This window comes from Crocuta crocuta, unplaced genomic scaffold (genome assembly GCF_008692635.1).
Source record: "Crocuta crocuta isolate KB4526 unplaced genomic scaffold, BGI_CrCroc_1.0 scaffold44, whole genome shotgun sequence".
Taxonomy (NCBI): Eukaryota; Metazoa; Chordata; class Mammalia; order Carnivora; family Hyaenidae; genus Crocuta; species Crocuta crocuta.
The window spans coordinates 5,799,889-5,822,288 of NW_027530179.1; the positions used below are offsets into that span (position 1 = coordinate 5,799,889).

Here is a 22,400-nt window from a genome sequence, read left to right on the forward strand (position 1 = left end):
GTGTGGAGCGCGCGCCGCTCCTTCCGCTTCCCTGCGGCTGCGCGTGCGGAAAGGGAGACGGGCTGGCAGTAGAGTCTTGTGCTGGGTGGCGCGAGCTGGGGCTGCTGTGACTTCGGCTCTCACGCGTGGGTGGAGGTGTTTGTGGAGGATTTCGGATGGTAAGGAGGGCAGCGTCCGTTCCGTCAGCCCGGCTCCATCAGTGGGACCCGGAGCAGGTTATTTAACCCCTCTGTACCGTGGTTTGCTTTACCCATAAAACGAACCTACCCAATAGCGTTGCGAGGATTATGTAAAATATTCCATATAAAACGCTTAGCACAATGAGTGTAAGCAGGTAACACTATGTTGTTAATCAGTGCTGGATGGAAAACTAGAAATTCCTCCTTGCCATCTCAGAATCTTCCCTCTTAAAGCTCTTCACCGCCTGGAATTTGCTTCTTTTTTTCCTGGTCTGCATAAAACAGTGAAAACCGACGTCCTGTATTTTGGAAACTTCCAGTGCAGTGCCTCCAGCACTAATGTGCATAGTGGTCGCCTGGTGGTATTAAAATGCAGATTTAAAAAAGTTTTTTTTAATGTTTATTCTTGATAGAGAGACAGCGGGGCGGTGAGAGAGAGGGAGACACGGAATCCGAAGCAGGCTTCAGCACAGAGCCTGACTTGGGGTTCAAACCCACAAACCCCGGGATCATGAACTGAGCTGAAGTCTGATGCTTAAGACAGCCACCCAGGCTCCCCTACAATGCAGGTTTTTAATTCATTTTGGGGTGGGGAGGAGCTGATACTCTACTTTTTTAAACATGCTTCAAAATGATGTCCTGCTTCAGGTCTATGGACTGCACTTGAGCAAGACTCTAGAGTAGTCTCTTTCCTTTTTCTAAACTCCTTCAGCCCATTTTATTTTTAACATTTCTTCATATAGGAGGGCAGGGGGCATCCCTGCCTTGCTCATGGTGGTTCCTAAAGGTCTGGAGCAGGAAGTTTCTCAATCTTGGCACTGTTGGCTTTTGGGGCCAGATTATTCTCTATTATGGCGGCCTTTTCCTGTGCATTGTGGGATGTTTGGAAGCATCCCAGGCTTCTACCCCCTACATGCCAGTAGCACCCCCGGCCCAGATGTGACAAAAGAAAATGTCTCCCGGCCTTGTCACATGTTTAGCACAGTATACATATTTATCCCAGTGTCATTATTTGGCCCTCTGCACTTACAGGCATCATCGCAGACCTGAGCCTGTACTGTTTGATTTATTGTTTCCCTAATCAGATAGGGTGCTCTGAAGGCAGGGGACTTATCTCCTACTTCTCCATCTTCTACAGCTCCTGTCACAATAGCGGGCACCTTCAAGGGCTTTTTAACTAAGCTCAAAGCATCCTATTGGTATGTGCTGTATAACTAAGCCAACCGGAGAGATCGTGCAGTACACAGAGCTCATTACCTGATGAATAAACATTAAAGGACAACATAGTCTTTGGAGTCAAAAGACTGGTGTAAGACTCCTTCTCACTAACTTAGCACTTCACATGTGTCTTACCTTGTAAAAAGGCAAAAACAAGGGTCACCAAAGTGTAAAACATTTATTAGATAGGAAACAAGGAACAAAAATCAGTCAATATTTTGTAACTATCTGCAGATAAAAGGTAGGTCCTGTGGTACAGAAGGTAGTAAGGAGAGAAGGCGTTTCAATACTGCCTGAAGGAGACTTGGAGGCCGCAATTCAGAAAGGTTTTCCAATGCCAGCAGATGGTCCGAAGAGAGTGCTTATTCTCAGTTTCGAAGCCATCTTTCCACAAGATGCAGAGGAAGAGCGATGGAGGCCTCGTCAACCCAAAATTAGTCACTAACTGAATACATGTTTACTGACACTGACCACATGCCCCGGCATGAGGCAAGATCCAAGACTTTTTATTTCAAGGTGAGAATGCTGAATGAGAATGGGGGATGGCCTGTTGTCATAGGTCCCTTTTTGGAATGATTTAAATCATGGAAGATTATGCAACTATATGCAACGAGGTAGGGCTTCATGTCCTGAAGTCTTAATGGCGTTTTTCATTTTTGTTGGCCTGCTGGTAACCATTTCCATTTCCTAACAGCATCCCATTTCTCTTGTGGACTGGTTTCTACTTCGTCGTGTACCATCATGGAGTGGGGTGAGGTATCCAGTCTAAATGTTGGTCCTCCCAAATACGTAAGCTGTAGGGGTGTTTCTGAAGATCTTGTAATCTTCCATTTCCCCAGTGGCAGGGCGCATGAGATACTAAACTTCTCTGGGTTTTGAATCTTGAGCAGAGTGATGATGAAAGAAACATAGGAGGTTTGGGGCAAGACTTTAAGGATTTCCACTTACTAAGGACTGCAGTTTCCTTGTTCCTGTCTTTCTCAAGCTTAATGGTCTTCAGTCTTTCCTTCCATCCCTTTCTTTCCTGGGGTGCCTGGGTGGCTTAGTTGGTTAAGCGTCCAACTCTTGATTTCAGCTCAGCTCATGATCTCACGGTTCGTGGGATTCAGCCCCGCTGTCAGCACAGAGCCTGCTTGGGATTCTCTCTCTTGTTTTCTCTCTGCCCCTCACCCTTGCACATGCCCTTTCTCTTTCTGAAAAGAGACTGGGCGGGTGACTGGGTGGCTCAGTCAGTTGGGGAATCTGACTCCAGCTTGGTTCACGATCTCGCGGTTCATGGATTTGAGCCCCACGTCGGCTCTGGGCTGATGGCTCAGAGCCTAGAGCCTGCTTCGGATTCTGTGTCTGCCTCTCTCTCTCTCTCAAAAATAAACATTAAAAAAAAAAAATCCTTTGAGGACAAAGCTTTGGTGGCTCTCTGAATTGACTCCAGGGTTCTTTTCCCAGCATATTCCGCAGTAGGTTACTTCTGTATTGTCTGCACTCTGGGATTATTTGGAATCTCTTAAAAGCTAATTGAGCAGTGCCTTCTCAGTAAGGCAAAACCACTGCACCCAACCCGCCCAGGAGAGGACTCCACCTGCAATTTCCCACCTGCCCCAAACCTCTTTCTTGGATAATGAACCTTCAGGAAGTGGGCTTTGTTATGCTTCCAGCTTTCCTAGTTGCTTCCTCAAGAAGTGACATGAGGTTACCAGGAAACAGGTAGGAAAGAGATCAGATGAGCCTGGAGTTGGGGAAGACAACATGGCCAACAGATTTTGCTCCTGATGAAAAACAAGCAGAAGGGAGCAAAAGTGTAAAGGAAAAAAGGAGAGAACATGTGAAGGCCAGCAGCCTTCGAGGGTCCAGGGTAGACCCAGGAAAGCGAGAGCAGAAAGTACACAGTGTACAGTAGGGAAAGACCAAAAACAAAACAGAAAAACCAAACCTTTTCCGAATTATTTCAGGGGTAATGACTCTTAGCTTCTCCTACCTTCCGTACTTCTTCAGTAACACCTCCTTTTATACCTTAAGTGGAGGACCAGGAGAGAGCTTCCCAGTTCATAGGCAGGCGGTTGAGGCCGAGGGTAACTTGCACTAAGATACCTAGTTAGGTGTTAGACAAGGTACTAGAATCCACTTCTAGATTCTGCTGCCCAAAGCACTTTCTGCCCATCCTGTGGTACTGCTTTCCCATACCTTCGCAGAAGTGATTTTTTCCGAGGATCCTTGTGGCTTGCCAAGTGTTTTCAAAGGCTAGGCTCCAGCATGTGCCCGTGAGAACTGTAGATTAGGGCTTCTTATAATGGTCTTTCACAGGCAGCAACATAAGACACTATTCATATTACAGAATTCACTTTATACTATGACAGTGCTAATTTCTCCATAATCTTTACCCCTGTAATTACAAAATGCCTTTTTCTTCTTTCCCGCACAAAGCATCATTAACCTTTTCCCAGATGTAACTCAGGATGAACTTGAGAAGCAAGGCACTAGAATATACATTGCAACTTTACCAAAGTGGCAGGTCAGGAAGGATCTTAGCCCCAGTTTCTTCTCTCCTGAACTCCACTCACTTCCCAAATGTAATGCAATTATTTGTGTGCTTGTTTCCTCTCTAGACTGTGAGCTCTTTGAGAGAAGTCCTACCTGAATTATCCATCTAGCCCCAGTACCTAGCCTGGTGCCCATGAACTCAAAAATGTATGGTGGTTAATGCCCTTTTCAGCTGGATAGCCAGGAGCTGTCAGTCTGTCTCTGAGAGCACAGATGCAAGGCTGACGCAGAGTCAGAGCCTGAACCCAGGGCCTAGCCCCTTGAGGATGGCTCAGCCAGAGTGTTGCCTGAGCAATGCTGTGTTGGTGGCCACAGACTGGCTTCTTCCTTTTCTCTTTGCCCCCAAGAATCCACTGGCCCCTTTCCCGGAACACAGCCCCCTGTACCCAGGACCGAGGGCTTTAACCATCCTTAGAGAAGATGCCTGGTCTTTCCTCTGGGCAAGCCCCTGGGGAACAGAGGCTGATCCGAGCCAAGCAGCTAGATCATCCTTCATCCATGGGGCACTACCATTGCAAATGGCCTGAAGAGGGGAAGGGATGTCACATAGGGCACACGTTTGTCCTTAGAAGAGAATCTTGACATCAGACCAACAGTGGATAAAAGACATGAAGGGATCCATCCAGTGATGTAATTATTCTAGCAGTAATTATTCTACTTCCTGTTTATATATTGGTTACTGCAGAATCTTGATTTCCCGACTGCTGCTTTAAGGGTGGGAGTGGAGGTGGGGCACAGTTCAACCATAAGGAATATAAGTGTAAATCCTAGGCCCCAAAGAAAACTTTAAGGAGTCTTAAACCTTCACCCTGGAAATACATTTCACCCTATGGCAGCTTCTCTAGCAATCTGGGTAGCGTCCGTCTTGTGTGGGCAAGAACTCAGAAGGGCCTCAGAATTTATGGTTAAGGTTACAGCAGTCTTTCTCAATGTAGTTTGGTCAAATGTGTGCACCCAAAGAGAAATATGTCAATTCTGAAACATTAAAAAAAAACAAAAAACAAAAAGGGGGCGCCTGGGTGGTTCAGTTGGCTAAGCTTCTGACTTTGGCTCAGATCATGATCTCATGGTTTGTGGGTTTGAGTCCCGTGTTGGGCTCTGTGCTGACAGCTCAGAGCCTGAAACCTGCTAATTATTCTGTATCTTCCTCTCTCTCTGCCCTTTCCCTGCTCATGCTCATGCTCTGTCTCCAAAACAATCATTAAAACATTTTTTAAGAAACATAATTGCGGAGTAAGTCTTGTGTAAAATAGTTTTCTGGACTTATGCCTTAGCCTTCTTGTCCTTAACTGAAACAAATGTAGTGATTGAAGAAAACCTCCTGCAGATTGAGGCTCATTTATCTAACTTCTCAAATGGCCCCATTTTTCCTTCCTTTAGGACTCACGTGACAAGAGTGAGTCACGTGACTCCGGGCTGGAGGCCGGAGATGTATGTGACTAAACTTTCTCACCAGCCGACTCTGTTGAATCTGAAACTGTTGGAAAGGCCGGTCAATGAAAACCTGTGTCCTCACTAGTTAGGCTCCTGTTTGGGAACAGTAAATCTATTTCAGTAGAACTCCTACCGCATGCTTACTTACCCTTTTCTTCTGGGAAAAGAGCCATTCCTATTTGCAAAATCAAGACAATCACAGTTGCGCATTTTCCCAAATCTTTGGCTGTATTGCAATGGTTGTTTCATTTCGTAATCTCCAACTAAACATTTCCTAACCATGGATTAACAATATAGTTACTGACTGGTTTCTTTTAACAGTATTTATCCAACATAACAAAATAAACTGCGATTTGTTATACTTTTTTTTACAAAACATTTTATAAATATTTTTACAAAATGTATACAAAGCAATTTCAAGTGAGACATACTATACAAATGAAGGTATTTAAGCAAATAAAGCCCACACCACACTGACAGTGAGTGACGCGTCCTCTATAAGTCAAGTCAGTCTGTAAGGCCTCCCTAATCTAACAAAATCTACTAAATTCTTCAGAGCTAAAATAGTTCTTTTTCGTAATTGCCAGTTTAAAATTTGCTTTATCTTTAGGCAGTACTTAAGGACACAGAAAATCAGATGCTTAATAACAAATGCACACTTTTCCCACAACAACAGAAAAAAAAAAGAAAATGATTTTTGTTACTGAGTACAAGTAGTTCTAAAAACTTAACCTTGACTAATGAACCTGAACTGAAAGTTGGCCGTCCGAGGCGAAGCCCTCTGGCCCTTAGCCGGAGGGGGCCCCCCCAGCATGCGAGTTATGACCCATGTGCGTACAACCTAATCACAGGAGTAAAATACATTTCGTAATCTTCATTTGTCATTATCTAGAATCTTTCCTCCATAGAAAGTAAACTTACATACAAGGACACAAAAATTTACAAGTTTCATTTTGGTAAGTTAGGCTCTCCATTTGCTAGACAAGTGTTAGGGCTCAAAAGACCCTTCGAGATGGTATGTAGAAAGGCTGGGAGTGGGTTAGCAGAGCAGGATGGGGGAGAAAGGGAGGTGACGAATGTACCTGAAGCTTTATCTTCTAAGAATTCCACTGATTGGCAGTAATTAACGTAACTCATTGGTAGCCTACATGAAGGCTTCCAGGTAGAAAGTTCCACTATGAGAAGAATTTGATTAGGAGGGACCATCTTTAAGTCTTGCTAGGAACGAAGGCAGCATGAGTCCTAAGAGAAGAGCCTATGAAATCATGGTGTTCAGGACGGGTGTTACCCCGGGGCGGCCCAAACGGAAAGTTCCAACTGGCAATACCAACTTATCCTTCTAATATGTTACAATACAGGAAAAAAGGGGAAATCTGCAACTTGGACGTTGGCACAAATAAGGAAAAAATGGGAACCCCAAAATGGCCCACATTTTCCGAGTTCTATTGGCCGGGGGTGTGGGTGGGGAGAAGGAACTTTGCTTTAATGAAGACTGGCTGTCTGAGGGGGGTTTCTTGCAGTGCGGGGACAGAGGGGCAGGGAGAGAGTCTGGGTCTTCCGTTGCCATGCTTTCCAATTATCAGAAGCCTTCCTTTCCATCGCAGGCCAATCTGGAAAAGCACCCAACGTGACAATGGGCGTCATCCCCATTCTGGCAATAGCCAGAAACAGGTGCTGGCAACACATCAGAGTGGAGACCGGTGGGTGCAACCCCTAAAGCCAGAGAGATCAACAGGATAAATGAGAGAGTGCGTGCACATGGGAGGAAGAATGGGTGGGTCCACACTTCACCAGAAATGACCTTTGGATGGGAACAGCTCAGATACATGCACGCGCACGTGGGGAGACTGCATACGAAATACCGTTATGTTGCTTTTTCCCAATGACGGGAGAGAAGGGCTGGCTACAATGACACTGGGGATGAAGGGAACAGCCAAGATGGGATGACCTGGGGCACGAACACAAGGAAGGAAAACGGGGAAAGCTCCCTGAAAAGAAATATAAATAAATAAAGCAATAGGTCATGTTCACTAATAGGAACACGGGCCACACACAGACCATGACAGGGCGTGTCCTTTGGCTCGCAGGTGGGAATCCCGTGTCTCAGCTCTTTTCTTTCTATGGGGGGCTGGATGGTTACTTTGGTTTGTCTGTGTTTTGGTAATGATTGCTGCCGGGGGAGGGGCGTGTGTGTGACTACTGTTCTCAGACCAGAAGCATAAACAAGGCCAAAGTCCTCTTAGAGTTTAAACTGAAACATCACCACAGTTTTCAAATGAAAGTGCTTTGGACGCTTGGCTGTTTGTGGGAGAGGGTGCAGAGGGGTTCAACGAAAGGAAACCCAGCAACAAACAAAAACGTATGCCATACGTTGACTAAATCCAATTGTAAAATGCGAAACGCTTGTTTTTTTCCTCGATAGTTAACATATATATGCTTTTACATATATACACATATTATATTCCTCAACGCTGTCTCCTGGCCGCCCCTGTACACTGTGCCACTGAACTGGTTTCCGTCTTCCTTTATTTTAGCCTGGTGAAATGATCGCAAGACATGCTGTTGCCACTAAGAACGGAGCGTTCCCCAGATGAAATGCACCGCGCGGATGCCGAAAAGCATGAGGTTTTGCTCCCCGAGCATCGGAAAAGCCCTCGGACGATGAACAATGACGCCCTGCGAATGCCCTGCTTGTGGCCCTGCTTGTGTGCTACTGGCTGCGTCCTCGGGGTTGTGGGGTCCCTGGCGGAGCCGCTGGCAACTTCCTGCTCAGAGGTCCCGTGGGGGGGGGGGCGGACACACAACCACAACTGAGCAGTCTCCCCTCCAACAACAACAACAACAACAACAAACCCAAAAAAGCAAAGCTGGGAGATGCAGTGGGATATTCTTTTCACAGAGTAGCTTCTATCGGTCCTGTTTGCTTTTTTTTTAATAAGTCTTTTCTTTTCAAATGACTTAATGATTGTCAGAATTTTACCCAGGGCCACATGTACTGTGATCTCAGTGAGTTATGATGTTCTGTTTTGTTTTTAAATAAAACAAGTAAACAAACACACAAAAATAAAGGACTATAAGCGCTTTCGTTAACACTTGAAATGTGTAGGGCCTATCAGACTGCTTTCTAACAAGGATTAATTTCGCGAAAGGATCTCCCTGTAACCACCACGAGTATTGCTCTTAAACAAAGAATGGGATTGAAGATCAGAAAGAATAACCTGTGATGAAAGATCAAGCAGGCTGGAGACAGGAGAACACTTCCATTTGCTTTTGCCAGGAAAGAATGTAACTTGTCCGGGGCGGGGGGTGGGGGCGGGGTAGGGGTGGGGGCNAGGATACTATTTACAGCTGCTTCTAAAATGGAGTCAGTTTCTACAATGCCTTCACTGTGGTCCGGGATGAACTTTTCCAGGCAGTTTTCCTGCGAAGCCATTGGAGAGAAGCTGGGGAAATCTAACTCAACAGAGCCGCTAACCGTGGGGTCACTCTGGGGCTGCCGCCCAGCCTTTTTGAGTTCCAAGATGTTCTTAAATGTTGTTTCTAAGCTCTTGGTGAGCTGGAGGTCTGGCTGGGGCTCGCCTGACCCTTTCATGATGTCTGTGTGTAAAACTTCATTCTTTGGAGAATTCCTCAGAGTTTTGTCCTGGAAGGAATTGTTACACGTCATCTCCAAGTGCGAATCGACTAGGATGCTCGGGAGTTTGCTCTCAGTACCGTGATCTGGTCTGGATGAGGTTTTCCGGTGCCCTTCGGGGCCGGGGGAGCACTCGCTGGCCTTCGTGGGCTCTCTCCGGCCGCCCTTCTCCTCGGACGCAGCCCGGTACTGTGCTAAGCCCACTTTGTCAAATTTCAGTGCTCTGCCGAGGCATTCAGTTTTTTTAGAAGCGTTTCCTTCTGCGGGGACCACGATGTGATTAGGCACTAGATGAAACTGGTCATGATTCGTCGGTTCTGCCGTGCCTGGCTTGGCTCGGTCTCGGCTTTGGGCCTTGGCTGTCAGGTGCAGAGAGCTGGGTGTTTTACTGCCGTGCTGGTCACTCCGGCCAAACTGCGTCTCATCAGCAGCTTTGTCAAGTTGGAAGGAACAACAGAAATCAGCCTGAAAACCCTCTGGGAATGGGAGCAAAAAGAACAGGAATGGGTCAACAAGATAGGAAGATTTATACGACAGACCCTCAGGGGGTCAAGTGCCAACCCAGCCCAGCCCAGCCCAGCGAGCCGGTCTTTCGTGCCCAGGACTGCGCAGAAGCATGTCACTTGAGGGGCCTCCTATTAAACATGGCTTCCAGACAAGAAGCTTAAACCTCTTTGAAAAGGTAGCTGCTTGGTGGGTGACAAATGGGAAAACCAAATGAGTAAAATGCTCTACTTTGTCTTGATCTCTTTGTGTTCCCTCTCTCTTTCTCTCTTTTTCAAGTTTATTTACTTATGTATTTAAGTAATCTCTATACCCAAATGTGGGGCTTGAACTCATAACCCCGAGATCAAGAGTGATCTAATCCAACCAGGCGCCCCTCTTAGTGTTATCTTTAAGCTAGTTTTTAAATTACTGCTCCGAAATAGCCTGAAAACCAAAATTAGATGCCAGTATCAGCTTGGTTTCTCCCTTGGAGCAGAGGGCCATGGAATGAGGCTTTAGGACAGGGTGGGAGTGGATACAACTACTTCTGTCTTTGGGTGATGGCACGTCGGTCCCTAGAGACACATGTGAGGGGACCTGGCGTTATAGCTGCACTTTGTCAGGGCCACAAAACAAATGGTCAGTACAATTCCAAAATGGCGCCTGCTTGGAAGGACAATGTGTGTGGAGGAACCGGGTCTGTGAGCGAGCACACAACTGTGCCAGGCTTGAGGAGCCCATGATGACAAGAGAAATGTTAGGAGGACTTAGGAGGTTGAGGGCACAGAGGCAGACTGCTGGTATAGAGGAGGAGAAAAGTCAAGTAGGGCTGTAAAATTAAAATATGAATTTCTTCACCAAACCACAAAATGAGATGTAGGGGATACAGCCATGAAATCTAAAAAGAAGACTCCTGGGGCGCCTGGGTGGCTCCGCTGATTGGGCGTCTGGCTTTGATTTTGGCTCAAGTTATGATCTCAGTTGTGGGACTGAGCCCCGTGTTGAACCCCGTGCTGAGTGTGGAGACTGCTTAAGATTCATTCTCTCTCTCTCTCTTTCTCTCTCTCTCCCTCTGCCCCTCTCCCCTGCCTGCACTCTCTGAAAAAAAAAAAAAAAGTTAAAAAATAATACTTAAAAAGAAGACTCCATCCCACAAACACTAGCTGTGCAGGCATAATACAGAGGGGGGTGAAGTACATCCCTGTGACACTCAGGTCTTGGGGGCTGTGACAAAGTAGGAGGGTTTATCCATAAGCCCAATTCATCAAAAGGCAATAGGAGATTTCAGGTTCTAAGAAAAAGGGACAGAAGTATAGCCTATATCATTCTTTTCCTTTCTGGAAAGATTTGAGGATTCTCCTAAGTACATAGCATTTCTTTCAGGCTCTCCCTTTAGACTGAGTGTAAGGATCATTTCTTCTCTATGGAAATTTCATGAGCCACGTCAAACACAAAGGCTGGTTTAATACTTAAGAATCAGAAAAGAAGTTAGGGGAATGGAAGTGAAGCCACTGGAAAATAATAGTCTTAACAGTAGGGGAATGGATTAGCTCAATTCTCAAAGTAGTGTTGCTAAAAGTTTATTAGATATTAATATTTTTTAAAAAATATTTTTATTTATTTCTAGGAGAGAGAGAGCGTGAGCAGGGGAGGGTCAGAGAAAGAGGGAGATACAGACTCTGAAAAACAGGCTCCAGGCTCTGAGCTGGCAGTCAGCACAGAGCCCGATGCGGGGCTCGAACCCACGAACCGCGAGATCATGACCTAAGTGAAAGTCGGACGCTTAACCGACTAAGCCACCCAGGCGCCCCTATTAGATATTATTTTGAAGACTCTAGCAAATGATAAGAACTTCAGATGTGATAAATGGAAGCCAATTAGAATAACAAAATCACATTTAGCATATGACATACGGGTATAACCATATGTGAAAGATGTATGCAAATAGGAACCAAAACTAGAAGGAAACTTGGAGAAATACAAACTTTTCTTTTCTAGGATGGTGCAAGTACGGGTAAAACTTACATTCCATGAACTGTGATAATGTTATTTGATTTAAAACATTTTAGAGGCCAGGGGTGCCTGAGTGACTCAGTCCGTTAAGCATCCAACTTTGGCTCAGGTCGTGATCTCACAGTTCATGAATTCAAGCCCCACACTGGGCTCTGTGCTGACAGCTCTGAGCCTGGAGCCTGCTTTGGAATCTGTGTCTCCCTCTCTCTCTACCTCTCCCCCCAGTTGCACTCTCTCTCAAAAATAAACATTAAAATTTTTTAAAAAATTGTTTTAGAGGCTAGAAAAAAGTAAGGAAGATTCGTTTTTTTTCCCCTAAGATTTCATTTTTAAGTAATTTCTACACCCAACATGGGGCTTGAACTCACAACACTGAGATCAAGAGTTGCGCTCCACCAACTGAGCCAGCCAGGTGTCCCAGGAGGATTCATTTTGATTTCATTAAAAAAACCCTTTTTTTAAATGTTTATTTTTGAGAGAGAAAGAGAGAGAGGGAGAGAGAGAAAGAGAGAGCATGTGCGCATGTTAGCAGGGAGGGGGAGGGACAGAAGATCCAAAGTGAACTCCGTGCTGACAGCAGAGAGCCCACTGTGGGGCTCCAACTCAAGCACGGTGAGATCATGACCTGAGCCGAAGTTGGACACTTAACCGACTGAGCCACCCAGGCGCCCCAGAAAGATTCATTAAGAAAAATTTTTTTTAAAAATGTTTTTTATTTATTTCTAGGAGAGAGAGAGAGACAGCGTGAGCAGGGGAGGGTCAGAGAGAGAGGGAGTCACAGACTGAAACAGGCTCCAGGCTCTGAGCTGGCAGTCAGCACAGAGCCCGACGCGGGGCTCGAACCCACGAACCGTGAGATCATGACCTAAGCGAAAGTCGGACGCTTAACCGACTAAGCCACCCAGGCGCCCCCCAAAAAATTTTTTTTTAATGTTTTATTTATTTCTGAGAGAGAGAGAGAGTGTGTGTGAGCAGGGGAGGGTCAGAGAGAGAAGGAGACACAGAATCTGAAACAGGCTCCAGGCTCTGAGCTGTCAGCACAGAGCCCGAGGCGGGGCTTGAACACACAAACCGTGAGATCATGACCTGAGCCTAAGTCGGATGCTTAATTGACTGAGCCACCCAGGCGTCCCAAGATTCATTTTTAAAAGGCAGATTGTGGGTCAAATCTAACGGCATTCTGTAGGGGTCAAGGGCAGGCCACCCCAAAATGTAACACAATTGCATACTGATTATTTCAAATTAAAACTACTTAAAAAAACAGCCTGTGCAAGGACACTCTGCCCCTCCTCTGCTCCCTGAGAGCAGGAAATAAATCCCCCGTGTGAAAGGTGCCCTCCCTGTTCTAAGAGGCAGAGAGACATTCTCATCACCAGAAACAGGGAATTCAGGGCCAAGAAGGATGTATGAACAGCCCTTGTTACTTTTCACTAATTTACTACTCCAGGCCAAATTCTGTTTAGAATTCCTTACTAAGTGAAGCTGCCAGAGTTAAGTCTCTTTATTGTGTCAATTCCTCATAGATTTATTGTCTCTTTGTCTAAAAAGTAGAAAAACCTCTTGCTGTGGTTATTCTTTGGGTATCAACTTCATTATTGGACCTGTGAACACATGTAATAAAACTTTTTTTTGGAGCGCCTGGGTGACTCAGTCAGTTGAGCATCTGACTTCGGCTCAGGTCATGGTCTCACAGTTTGTGGGTTCAAGCTCCGCATTGGGCTCTGTGCTGACAGCTCAGAGCCTGGAGCCTGCTTCGGATTCTGTGTCTCCTTCTCTCTCTGCCCCTCCCCACTTTGCACTCTGTCTCTCAAAAATAAATGTAAAAAAAAAAAAAAATAAAGCTTTCCCCTCCTCCTATTAATATGTCTTTTGTCAATTTAATTCTTAGCGCAGCCAGAAAAATTTTGGACAGAGGGAAATTGCTGCTTCTTCTTCACCAAAATTAGTGGGAAACTGATGGGATGAGAGAAAGGTACTTAAATGGAGAATCTCATTTACAAGCTTGCGGGCAGGGACCCTCCAATGCCTTGTACATAGTAAGACAATTCAGTGAGGCTTAAATGCTTTTGGGAAGGCTTCTGACTTAATTTAGTTCTCAAAAATTAGGAAAAGAATGAGAATTTTAGGTATATAATGGGGGAAAATAATCACATAACAAATGACAAATTCCAGTTTGGATTTTCTAGGCTATAGGCCTTCTTAGAGTATGCATCCACTGCTCTCACTCTGGTTTTTTTCTCCTCGGAATGCATTGTATTTTATTGTATAATATTTTAAAATTAAAATTTTTTTAAAGTTTAAATTTATTTATTTTGAGAGAGAGAGAGAGCAGCGGAGGAGCAGAGAGAGAGAGGGAGAGACAGAGAATTCCAAGCAGACTGCACACGGTAAACTCAGACCATGATGTGGGGCTTGAACTCAGGAACCATGAGATCATGACCTGAGCTAAAATCAAGAGTCACGCGCTTAACCACTGAGCCACCCAGGTATCCCCCCCACAATTCATTTTGTACCTTCAGGTTTTGTACCCTGAGGTGGTTCAGACAGACTCCCCAAAGGCCCATGGCCCGGAACGCCGTAAGTCCCTCTCCTCTACTTTTCCTCTGACGTTTCTTACCAGGGTCTACAAGTGCCAGACGCTTGTCTCGGGACAGAGAAGCTCTTTCCTCTTGGTTGAACATTCTATCGATCATCACCATCTCAGCAGAGGGATTGATCCGCTAGAAACGAGAGAGTCTGGTCATTTCAGATGCCTTTTAACCAGTGCAAACATCCCACTGTGTCTTTGAAACAAACGAAGCAACCAGACATAAGGATTTGGGTGTTTAGGTTCTAGTCACGTCCCATTTGGTCACATTTTTTTAAAGAAATCTTTTTCTTTAGGGGCGCCTGGGTGGCTCAGTCGGTTAAGCGTCCGACTTCGGCTCAGGTCATGATCTCACAGTTCATGGGTTCGAGCCTCACGTTGGGCTCTGTGCTGATAGCTTGGAGCTTGGAGCCTGCTTCAGATTCTGTGTCTCCCTCTCTCTCTGACCCTCCCCTGCTCACGCTCTCTTTCCCTCTCAGAAATAAATAAAAANCAGGGCTCTGTGCTGTCAGTACAGAGCCCTCTGTGGGGCATGATCCCATGTGCTATGAGGTCATGACCTGAACCAAAATCGAGAGTCAGACGCTTAACTGCCTGAGCTACCCAGGAGCCTCCCAACCCCCCGTTTAGTCACATTTATCCTTATCATGTAGGGATGCAGTTTTTAAAATTGTGTTTTGGGGGAAAAGGGGATTTACATATTGACACAAAATTCAAAAGGTACTAAAGAGGATGTGAAAAGTAAGCCTGTCTTCTCGGCTTTCCCTGCCTTTCCCTGGGGGGGGGGGGGCGCTCCCNGTGATTTTATGGACACACATGCACTGACATTCTTGTTTATTTCTGCATACAAACGGTAGCAACTATACACATTGTACTGTTATCTTTCATATTTCCTCCTCTGCTTACTAATATGTTAGAAATCTTTTCACTGAGATGACCTTTTTAAAAATATAAGATAATTTGACCAAATAAGTGGTCCTTTCCTCAAAAATGATACTCTTGGGGGGCCTGAGTGGCTCGTCGGTTGAGCGTCCGACTTCGGCTTAGGTCATAATCTCATGGTTCGTGGGTTTGAGACCTGTGTCAGGCTCTATGCTGAATGTTTGCTCAGACCCTGGAGCCTCCTTTGGATTCTGTGTCTTCTTCTCTCTCTGCCCGTCCCCAGCTCATGCTCTGTCTTACTCTGTCTCTCAAAAATAAATAAATGTAAAAAAAAATTTTTTTTAAATGGTGCTCGTTTTGACATCTCAGCATTTTGTTTCTGAAATGGTTGTCAAAATGAGAACAACTATTTCAAGCTTTGGAGGCATAATTTTAAGTAAATATAAGTAAGTAAATATATATGTTAAAAAATTTTTTTAATGTTTATTCATATTTGAGAGAGAGAGACAAAGTGCAAGCAAGGATGGGGCAGAGAGAGAAGGAGACAGAATCGAAAGCAGGCTCCAGGCTCTGAGCTGTCAGCACAGAGCCCGATGTGGGGCTAGAACCCATGAATTGTGAGATCATGACCTGAGCTGAAGTTGGACACTTAACTGACTGAGCCACCCAGGCGCCCCAGTGTATACATACATGTAAGTAAACGTCAACACACACACGTATTTACACTGTATTGTCTATGTGCATCATGTAGTTCAACTATGTCCCCAAGGGACATTTTCAAGGTTGATCTTAAATTTAAAACTTCCTGTAAGAGGCCAATTTATAGGTTAAGGCTGATATGATTTTAGAATTGTTTCTAAAACTCAGAAGAGGTTTGGGCTTTCTATCATTTCCTGAGGTATCTTACATTTTTCTCTAATTAACTGATGCTTTAAAACTAATTTTAGCATCTATTTAGGGAGATGAAAATGTTCTGGAATTAGACAATGATGATGGTTGCACAACCCTATGAACACATTAAAACCCATCAAGTTGTATGCTTATATCTATTTATATTCATATTTATATTTTTTTAGTAGGGCTTCTTGTCCAGCATGGAGCCCAGCATGGGGCATGAACGCAAGACCGTAAGATCAAGACCTGAACTGAGAACAAGATGCTAAACTGGCTGAGCCACCCAGGCGCCCCCAAGGTGTACATTTTTAAATCGTGCATGAATTTTATGGCCTGTTCATGATTACTCAGTTGAAAACATGATAAAACGAATTTTAACGAATTGTTGTCACCTCTTCCTTTCCGAGGTTACTTTGAACAACCTTCCTCCCATCTCTGGGCTGGTGAGAGGCAGCAGACGGCNCTGCTAATTACTCTGTAAGCTTACTGGCTGTGGAATGTTAGGCAAGTGACTTAGCCAAAGCCCTAGTTTCCTCCCTGGGGACCAGGAAAGCCATGGCACATGCGTGTGCTGTGATCGCGCGTGTAAAGTGCACCAAATGCCAAGTGTTTAAGTACTAGTCAGTACGTTTTTCTACAGTCTTCAGTGTCTGTGCCATTTAAACTATGTCAGGAAAATGTAATTCCCTGAAGTTTTTTTTTTTCTTTCTGAATTAGTAGCTGTGACTTGCAGAGTTTTAAAAAACAAATACGTGCGGTAGCAGGATTTTTACCATGGCATCTTCTAGAAGCAGGCATCTGTATTTGTTAAGCATAGCCTGGGTCCTTTTTAGGAGTTGAGTGGCAACTGCTTCAAATTCATTGTCGACTTTAAAAAAAAAAAAAGGAGAGAAAGAGAGAAAATGGTTAAGACGGTGCAAATCACTCACTAGGTCTTTTGTTTCTTAGGACCGAAATGCATTATTCTTCCATGACTCAAACACGTCTAGTCTGGGACAGTTTTCTCTTCTTAGATTAGCTTTCCTTGTTTAAACATGTTTCTGCACTGCTTTCCCTCACTGTCCACTGTTAGGTGATCAAGTAAGTCATTTCAATACTAGCTTAATTTAACTCTAATTAGGAAGCCAAAACCACGATACTTTTAACATCACCTATAAAAGAAAACCATAGAATAGAGACATGCAGTAAATATCAGTAAATAGAGAACGATCTGCTGGTCTAGGTGACCATACCCCCACCCCCACTCAATGGTATGAAAGATGAAAACAGTTGAAACAATGGAGTCCTACTGTCTGGGCTGGGCAGACCGGTTTTTATGCGAGGACACAAACTAGTTCATGATATCCTGCAGGTCATGGTGCTGTGGCTTTGTCCTTTGCCTGCCGGTCTCCAAAGGTTTCACATTTTCTAATCACTCCGAGTCTTCACGTCCCAGTATAATGCTAGATCTGGACCCTATTCCCTGGAACTCCCAGGGAAACTGCCAGGAGACTGCCAGGGACACCACTGTACTCAGAGCAGAGACTCCAGCCGGGTAAGCAAGACCGGTGGCAAACGAGGGAGGGGATAAAGCAGTGGAGGGGAAGTAAAGGAGTCCTGGTTAGGGAATGGTGGTGGGAAGGGGGTGGGGGTGTTAGAACTCTGCTGCACATCTGTGAGAGGCGGCAGGAACACGCACCAGAATGGCGGGGCTCCGGGTAGGCGTAACGGGGCTCTTATCCTTAACCTTTTTTGCCAGTTTCTTGACATACAGCAATGCCTTAGGCTCACTTTGGAACCTCGAAGAATGCTTTTGGGGGTTAAAGTATCGATCTAATTCCTAAAACTGGTAGTAGAAGCTAAAGGGTGTGCATTGGGCCCTGACACAAGAAATCACTGTACAGAGTACCTGCTTCTGAGCCATCCTATCGGCACCCAGCAGTCCAGACAATGCTTTGGATTCACTGTCCCCAAATGTGTCAATAAAATACTCTGACATCTGCGTATCCCTTCACAGAATATCGAGACGAGTAGGTCACATAACCCTAAACGCGGACCGGGAGACTGAGTAAGTCGGGAACAAGTTAGGTCTGTGATTAAAAACACTAACGTGGCTACTCTCTGGGAGCCACGTGGCTCTCCTCTTCTGTGGGGCATCCACAGGGCGGTGTCTGGTGTCACAGTGGCACTCTGGGGTTACAGCCTGTTTACCTTTCTTCAAGTCTTCCTCCGTGGGCATGGAGCCCTGGCACACGTGGTAGGAGAGTAGCCTCTGCACCGCATCACTCAGCGATCGGAACGGACTTTTGTCAGGTGTCACAGCATGGGCTTGGTCCCTCTGTAACTGCTGGAGAATGCTTTAAAAGAGAAATTGGACCCTATTAGAATGAACACATAAGACAACAGAAACAGTCAATCAGGCCCCTTACGTCACCCCTGGACGCCAGTGTATGTGGATTACTGAACATTCTGAGAGGGATTTCTTTCTCATGAATGCTTGCTCTGAGGGAGGAGGGCAGGAGGTACATTTATCTACAGAAGCTCCAGTGGCAGATCAGTGGAGATCCATGGTGGGAAACCTAACCGCCACGGTTAGGTTAGTCGCATGCAAAGAAAACGCAACCTACGGGAGTGTTATTATTCACAGCACAGCAGTTCTGTTTTTTCTTCAGTTGTATACTTTGACCACCGTGGTGGGTTTAGAGTTTGGTCTCACGTCTCCACCGGGGACTCCCACTAACGCCCCTGGGCTCAGCAACATGGCGCTCCCACCAACCACTCACGCGGGGGTGCTCACACAGATCTTGGCAATGCCAACTAAGCTTATGCAAACATTTCTGTTCCAAACAGAGGAGTTTATCAGACCATGCTTCTCCTCAGAGGCCCTTCAGCCAACCAAAGGGTATGTGGTACGCTAAAAAGACAAAGAACTATTCTTCTTAAGAAAAGAAGAGCAATCAGTAGACTCAAACTATATATGATATGCAGTTGACCCTTCAACACCAGGGGAGGTTGGGGGCGCACGGGCTCCCCGCAGAGTCAGAAACCCACATGGACTTGACTTTCCCAAAACTTTACTAATAGCCTCCTGTTGACTGGAAGCCTTACTGATGACATAGTCCACTAATATCTATTTTTTATATTGTATCCATGATACAGAGAAAAGAAAATGCTATGAAGAGAATCGTCAGGAAGAGAAAGTACATCGACAGAAAACACATTTTCTGGATTTATCAGAAAAAATCTGCCTCTCAGCGGACCCACACAGTTCCAATCCGTGGTGTTCAAGGGTCACTCTATTTCTAGGTCCTAATAGAAACAAACTATAGGAAATTATTTTCAAAGTACACTTAAAATATTATATGTATTGTTATAACCTGACTTCTGTTGTACGTTTATTGAAGCTTAGGAACCTAGAGAAATGTTCAAAATGAGTCATTTCCGAGGATCACTCACAAAGCTCCTTTAGTTAGTTGTTTCGCAGCAGGCCGCTTCTGTCCTCCTGCATGGCTCTCCCCCTGAGGACAAAACACACCTCTTATTACTCCTTTTTGTAGAAAAAAGAAGCAGAATATAGTTACACATAAAGGTCATGATGTCATGAATAGCTTCAACCCCTTATCAAGAGCATATTCTTTTTTATTTTAATTTTTTAAAATTTATTTATTCATTTTGAGAGAGAACGAGAGAGCACGAGCATGTGAGATGGAGAAAGAATCCCAAGCACGGGGATTCTGACACGGCGGTGGGGGCTCAAACTCACGTTTGAACCGTGAGATCATGACCTGAGCCAAAAATCAAGAGCTGGATGCTTAACCGAGTGGGCCACCCAGGTGCCTCTCTGTTTTGATTTTTTTAATTAAAAAAAATTTTTTTTTAATTTTAGAGAGAGACAGGCTGTGAGTTGGGGAGAGGGGCAGAGGGAGAGAGAGAGCGAATCTTAAGCAGTCTTCATGCTCAGCGCAGAGCCCAATGTGGGACTCGATCCCAATACCTAGGATCATGGCATGAGCTGAAATCAAGAGTTGAACGCTCAACTGACCAAGCCACCAGGTGCCCTTCAAGAGCATATTCTAAGAATGTAGACTGTACCCTTGCTAAATGAATAAAACAAGCCAGTCCACAGACCCATGTAGCAAAGTCACATTGTGTCAAGATTATGGAAAGCTGTACTATCAGATTCTTGGAAGGACACAGATGGTATTTACAGCCTGAATCCCCAACTCTATAAGTGCATCATTTGATTTTTGAAGTATATTTGTGGGTACCAACTCCATGAACATCTGACAATTCATTAGCTCTTACAGTCCAGGTATGACTTAGTAGGGAATTTCTTTCGTTTTTTTGTTTTTTCTTTCTTCCAAACATGACTTATGTCGGAACCTGAGAATTGAACCAGACCCTTTACGGAGCATTCCAGGCGGGCCCAGACTATAACCAGTTTCATTAAACTATTAATCGGTGTTTGACGGAGAAGAAACTAAGGGCTCAGCAAGCTGAAAACACATTTTTTTCCCCTTCCTTTTTAGATCAGTGGTTGGGTTAAAAGGCCACAGGAACCGACTACTTCATATATTCCTGGTTGTTCCAGCAGAAAAATAAAAAATTTTCGGTATAACTAAGAGGAACAGATCTACTTCAGTTAGATAATGAGTGATACCATTCAGTGGTAAACTATATTTTTTGAGTGCCTACTATGTATCGGCTGCTACTATATTATTATGATGATTATTATTTTAATGTTTATTTTTGAGAGAGAGAGAACGTGAGCGGGGAAGGGGCAGAGAGAGGGACAGAGGACCCGAGGGTCCAAAGCGGGCTCCCCGCTGACAGCAGCGAGCCCAATATGGGGCTCGAACTCACAAGCCGTGAGATCACGACCTGAGCCGAAGTCAGATGCTCACCCGACTGAGCCACCCCGGAGCCCCAGGTGCTAGTATATTCAGAATTCATGAGGAAACGACAGTGTTGAAATGTGAGAAATAGAAGAGACACATGGATCCCATCAACATTAACGTAACACAGCCTGGCCTGTGGAGAAGGTCCTCAGGGAGCACACTTTTGTGAGTAGAGGATACCAGGCAGCTACTGCCAAACTGAAGATGACAAGACTACATTTTCCCTTAATTACGCTCAACCTGAGGAAGAAGCTACGCAAACTGGCTTCTACCTGCACAGCTGGCTGGTCAGGAGACGATCCAACCACCTTTTCCTGCTGGGGCTGGGCGGTTCCTAAGGACACCGGTATAACCTTGCTTCCAGAATCCTGCCCTATTAGAATGAACACATAAGACAACAGAAACAGTCAATCAGGCCCCTTACGTCACCCCTGGACGCCAGTGTATGTGGATTACTGAACATTCTGAGAGGGATTTCTTTCTCATGAATGCTTGCTCTGAGGGAGGAGGGCAGGAGGTACATTTATCTACAGAAGCTCCAGCGGCAGATGTCAGGATTAGTAAAGCCTACGTGGTAATAGACAGAAATAAATACATAAATAAATGGTGATAAATAAAAGCTGCCGGTGCTATAGTTTCTTGGATTATCTAAGGTCTGAGGAACAGGCCTCAGGCCAGTCACGCTGTCAGTGTGACCGCACCCCAAAATGCTCACAACCTAAGGGACGGGAGGGCCAAGCAGGAGGCTGATGACAAGTGTTCCTGCTTTTGACTTTTCTAGAATTTACTGAGCAGTGCGGGTATTCAAAGCTTTAGAAGAAACAGAAGACATAGCCCACGATATTTTTAGTCTTGGGGGGAGGGATTCCAAATATATTTAAATAAAGTGACTCGAGGATAGTTACAGTCACTTGGGCCGTATGACACTCGATTTTGTTGTTTCGAAGCAGCATGTTTTTTCCCGCATAATTTAGTGCATTTAATTAGAAGTGCCTTTTGTTTTTCTTTCTTAGTAGTATACAAAATGAGGGCGGGGATGCAACATGGTACATTATTTGGGTGGAAAGGACACAGAAGGAATGGTCGGAGCAGGGATGAGGCTGAGCGGGAAGGGCTGCGTGCAGGGTGTGGGATGGGGGAAGAGTGTCCTCAGGGTGTGGGGAGGCAGGGGACCGCTGAGGGATGGTTACTATGAAGGCTCCTGACCTGGCAGTGCGGTGTTGAGGCCAGGGATCTGCGCTTGCCTCAGGCCATCTGTGGTCTTGGAAGCGGAAATGGGGGAAGTCTGATTCAAACCTTTTTTCTGAGCCTGTGAAAAATATTGCCAAGAGGAAAAGTTATTTTCGCGACTGAAGGCTTGGATAGGTTATTCAAAACATCGCTTAAGCCAGCTAATGCCTGCCCGGCATCACCTTCAGGGTAGATTACAAAAGAAAGCAAGAGTTGTACGCGACTCTCCTATCGCACCGGCAGGACTGCTAGCAGCACCCTTTCAAACTCTACAGGCAAGCTGAATTTTCTCGACGCCATTCACAGGGATGCCACCAGACTGCTTTCTTGCCCCGGAACCGCTGTGTTTGGGGTGCCCAGACGCAAAGGTGGAGCCAGAAACTCACTTTCTATCCCTGGTAATTTTCTATCATGCCTGTAAGGGTTAT

General features: G+C 45.2%; 1 protein-coding gene and 1 long non-coding RNA gene across 4 annotated transcripts in view; one reads left to right on the forward strand and one right to left on the reverse strand.

Moving 5' to 3' along the window:
* The first annotated feature begins 43 nt into the window (after positions 1–43).
* Positions 44–8,418, forward strand: LOC144232193 (uncharacterized). 3 transcript variants are annotated; one of them, XR_013335327.1, is made up of 3 exons: positions 44–158; positions 6,974–7,143; positions 7,904–8,418. It is a non-coding gene; the product is annotated as an uncharacterized LOC144232193 (long non-coding RNA). The 3 variants fall into 3 exon arrangements; XR_013335329.1 differs by having other exon boundaries at positions 6,974–7,117; XR_013335328.1 differs by having other exon boundaries at positions 6,974–7,069.
* A 75-nt stretch (positions 8,419–8,493) lies between these two features.
* BICRAL (BICRA like chromatin remodeling complex associated protein) overlaps positions 8,494–22,400 on the reverse strand; it is a 75,306-nt gene continuing 61,399 nt past the window's right edge. The window contains exons 6-12 of the mRNA XM_077764822.1: positions 21,949–22,051; positions 21,015–21,115; positions 19,301–19,362; positions 18,056–18,201; positions 16,639–16,733; positions 14,120–14,222; positions 8,494–9,479 (exon numbers count right to left, since the gene is read on the reverse strand). Of these exons, the coding sequence (XP_077620948.1) occupies positions 8,494–9,479; positions 14,120–14,222; positions 16,639–16,733; positions 18,056–18,201; positions 19,301–19,362; positions 21,015–21,115; positions 21,949–22,051 (1,596 nt within the window). The remainder of the gene's footprint in view (positions 9,480–14,119; positions 14,223–16,638; positions 16,734–18,055; positions 18,202–19,300; positions 19,363–21,014; positions 21,116–21,948; positions 22,052–22,400) is intronic.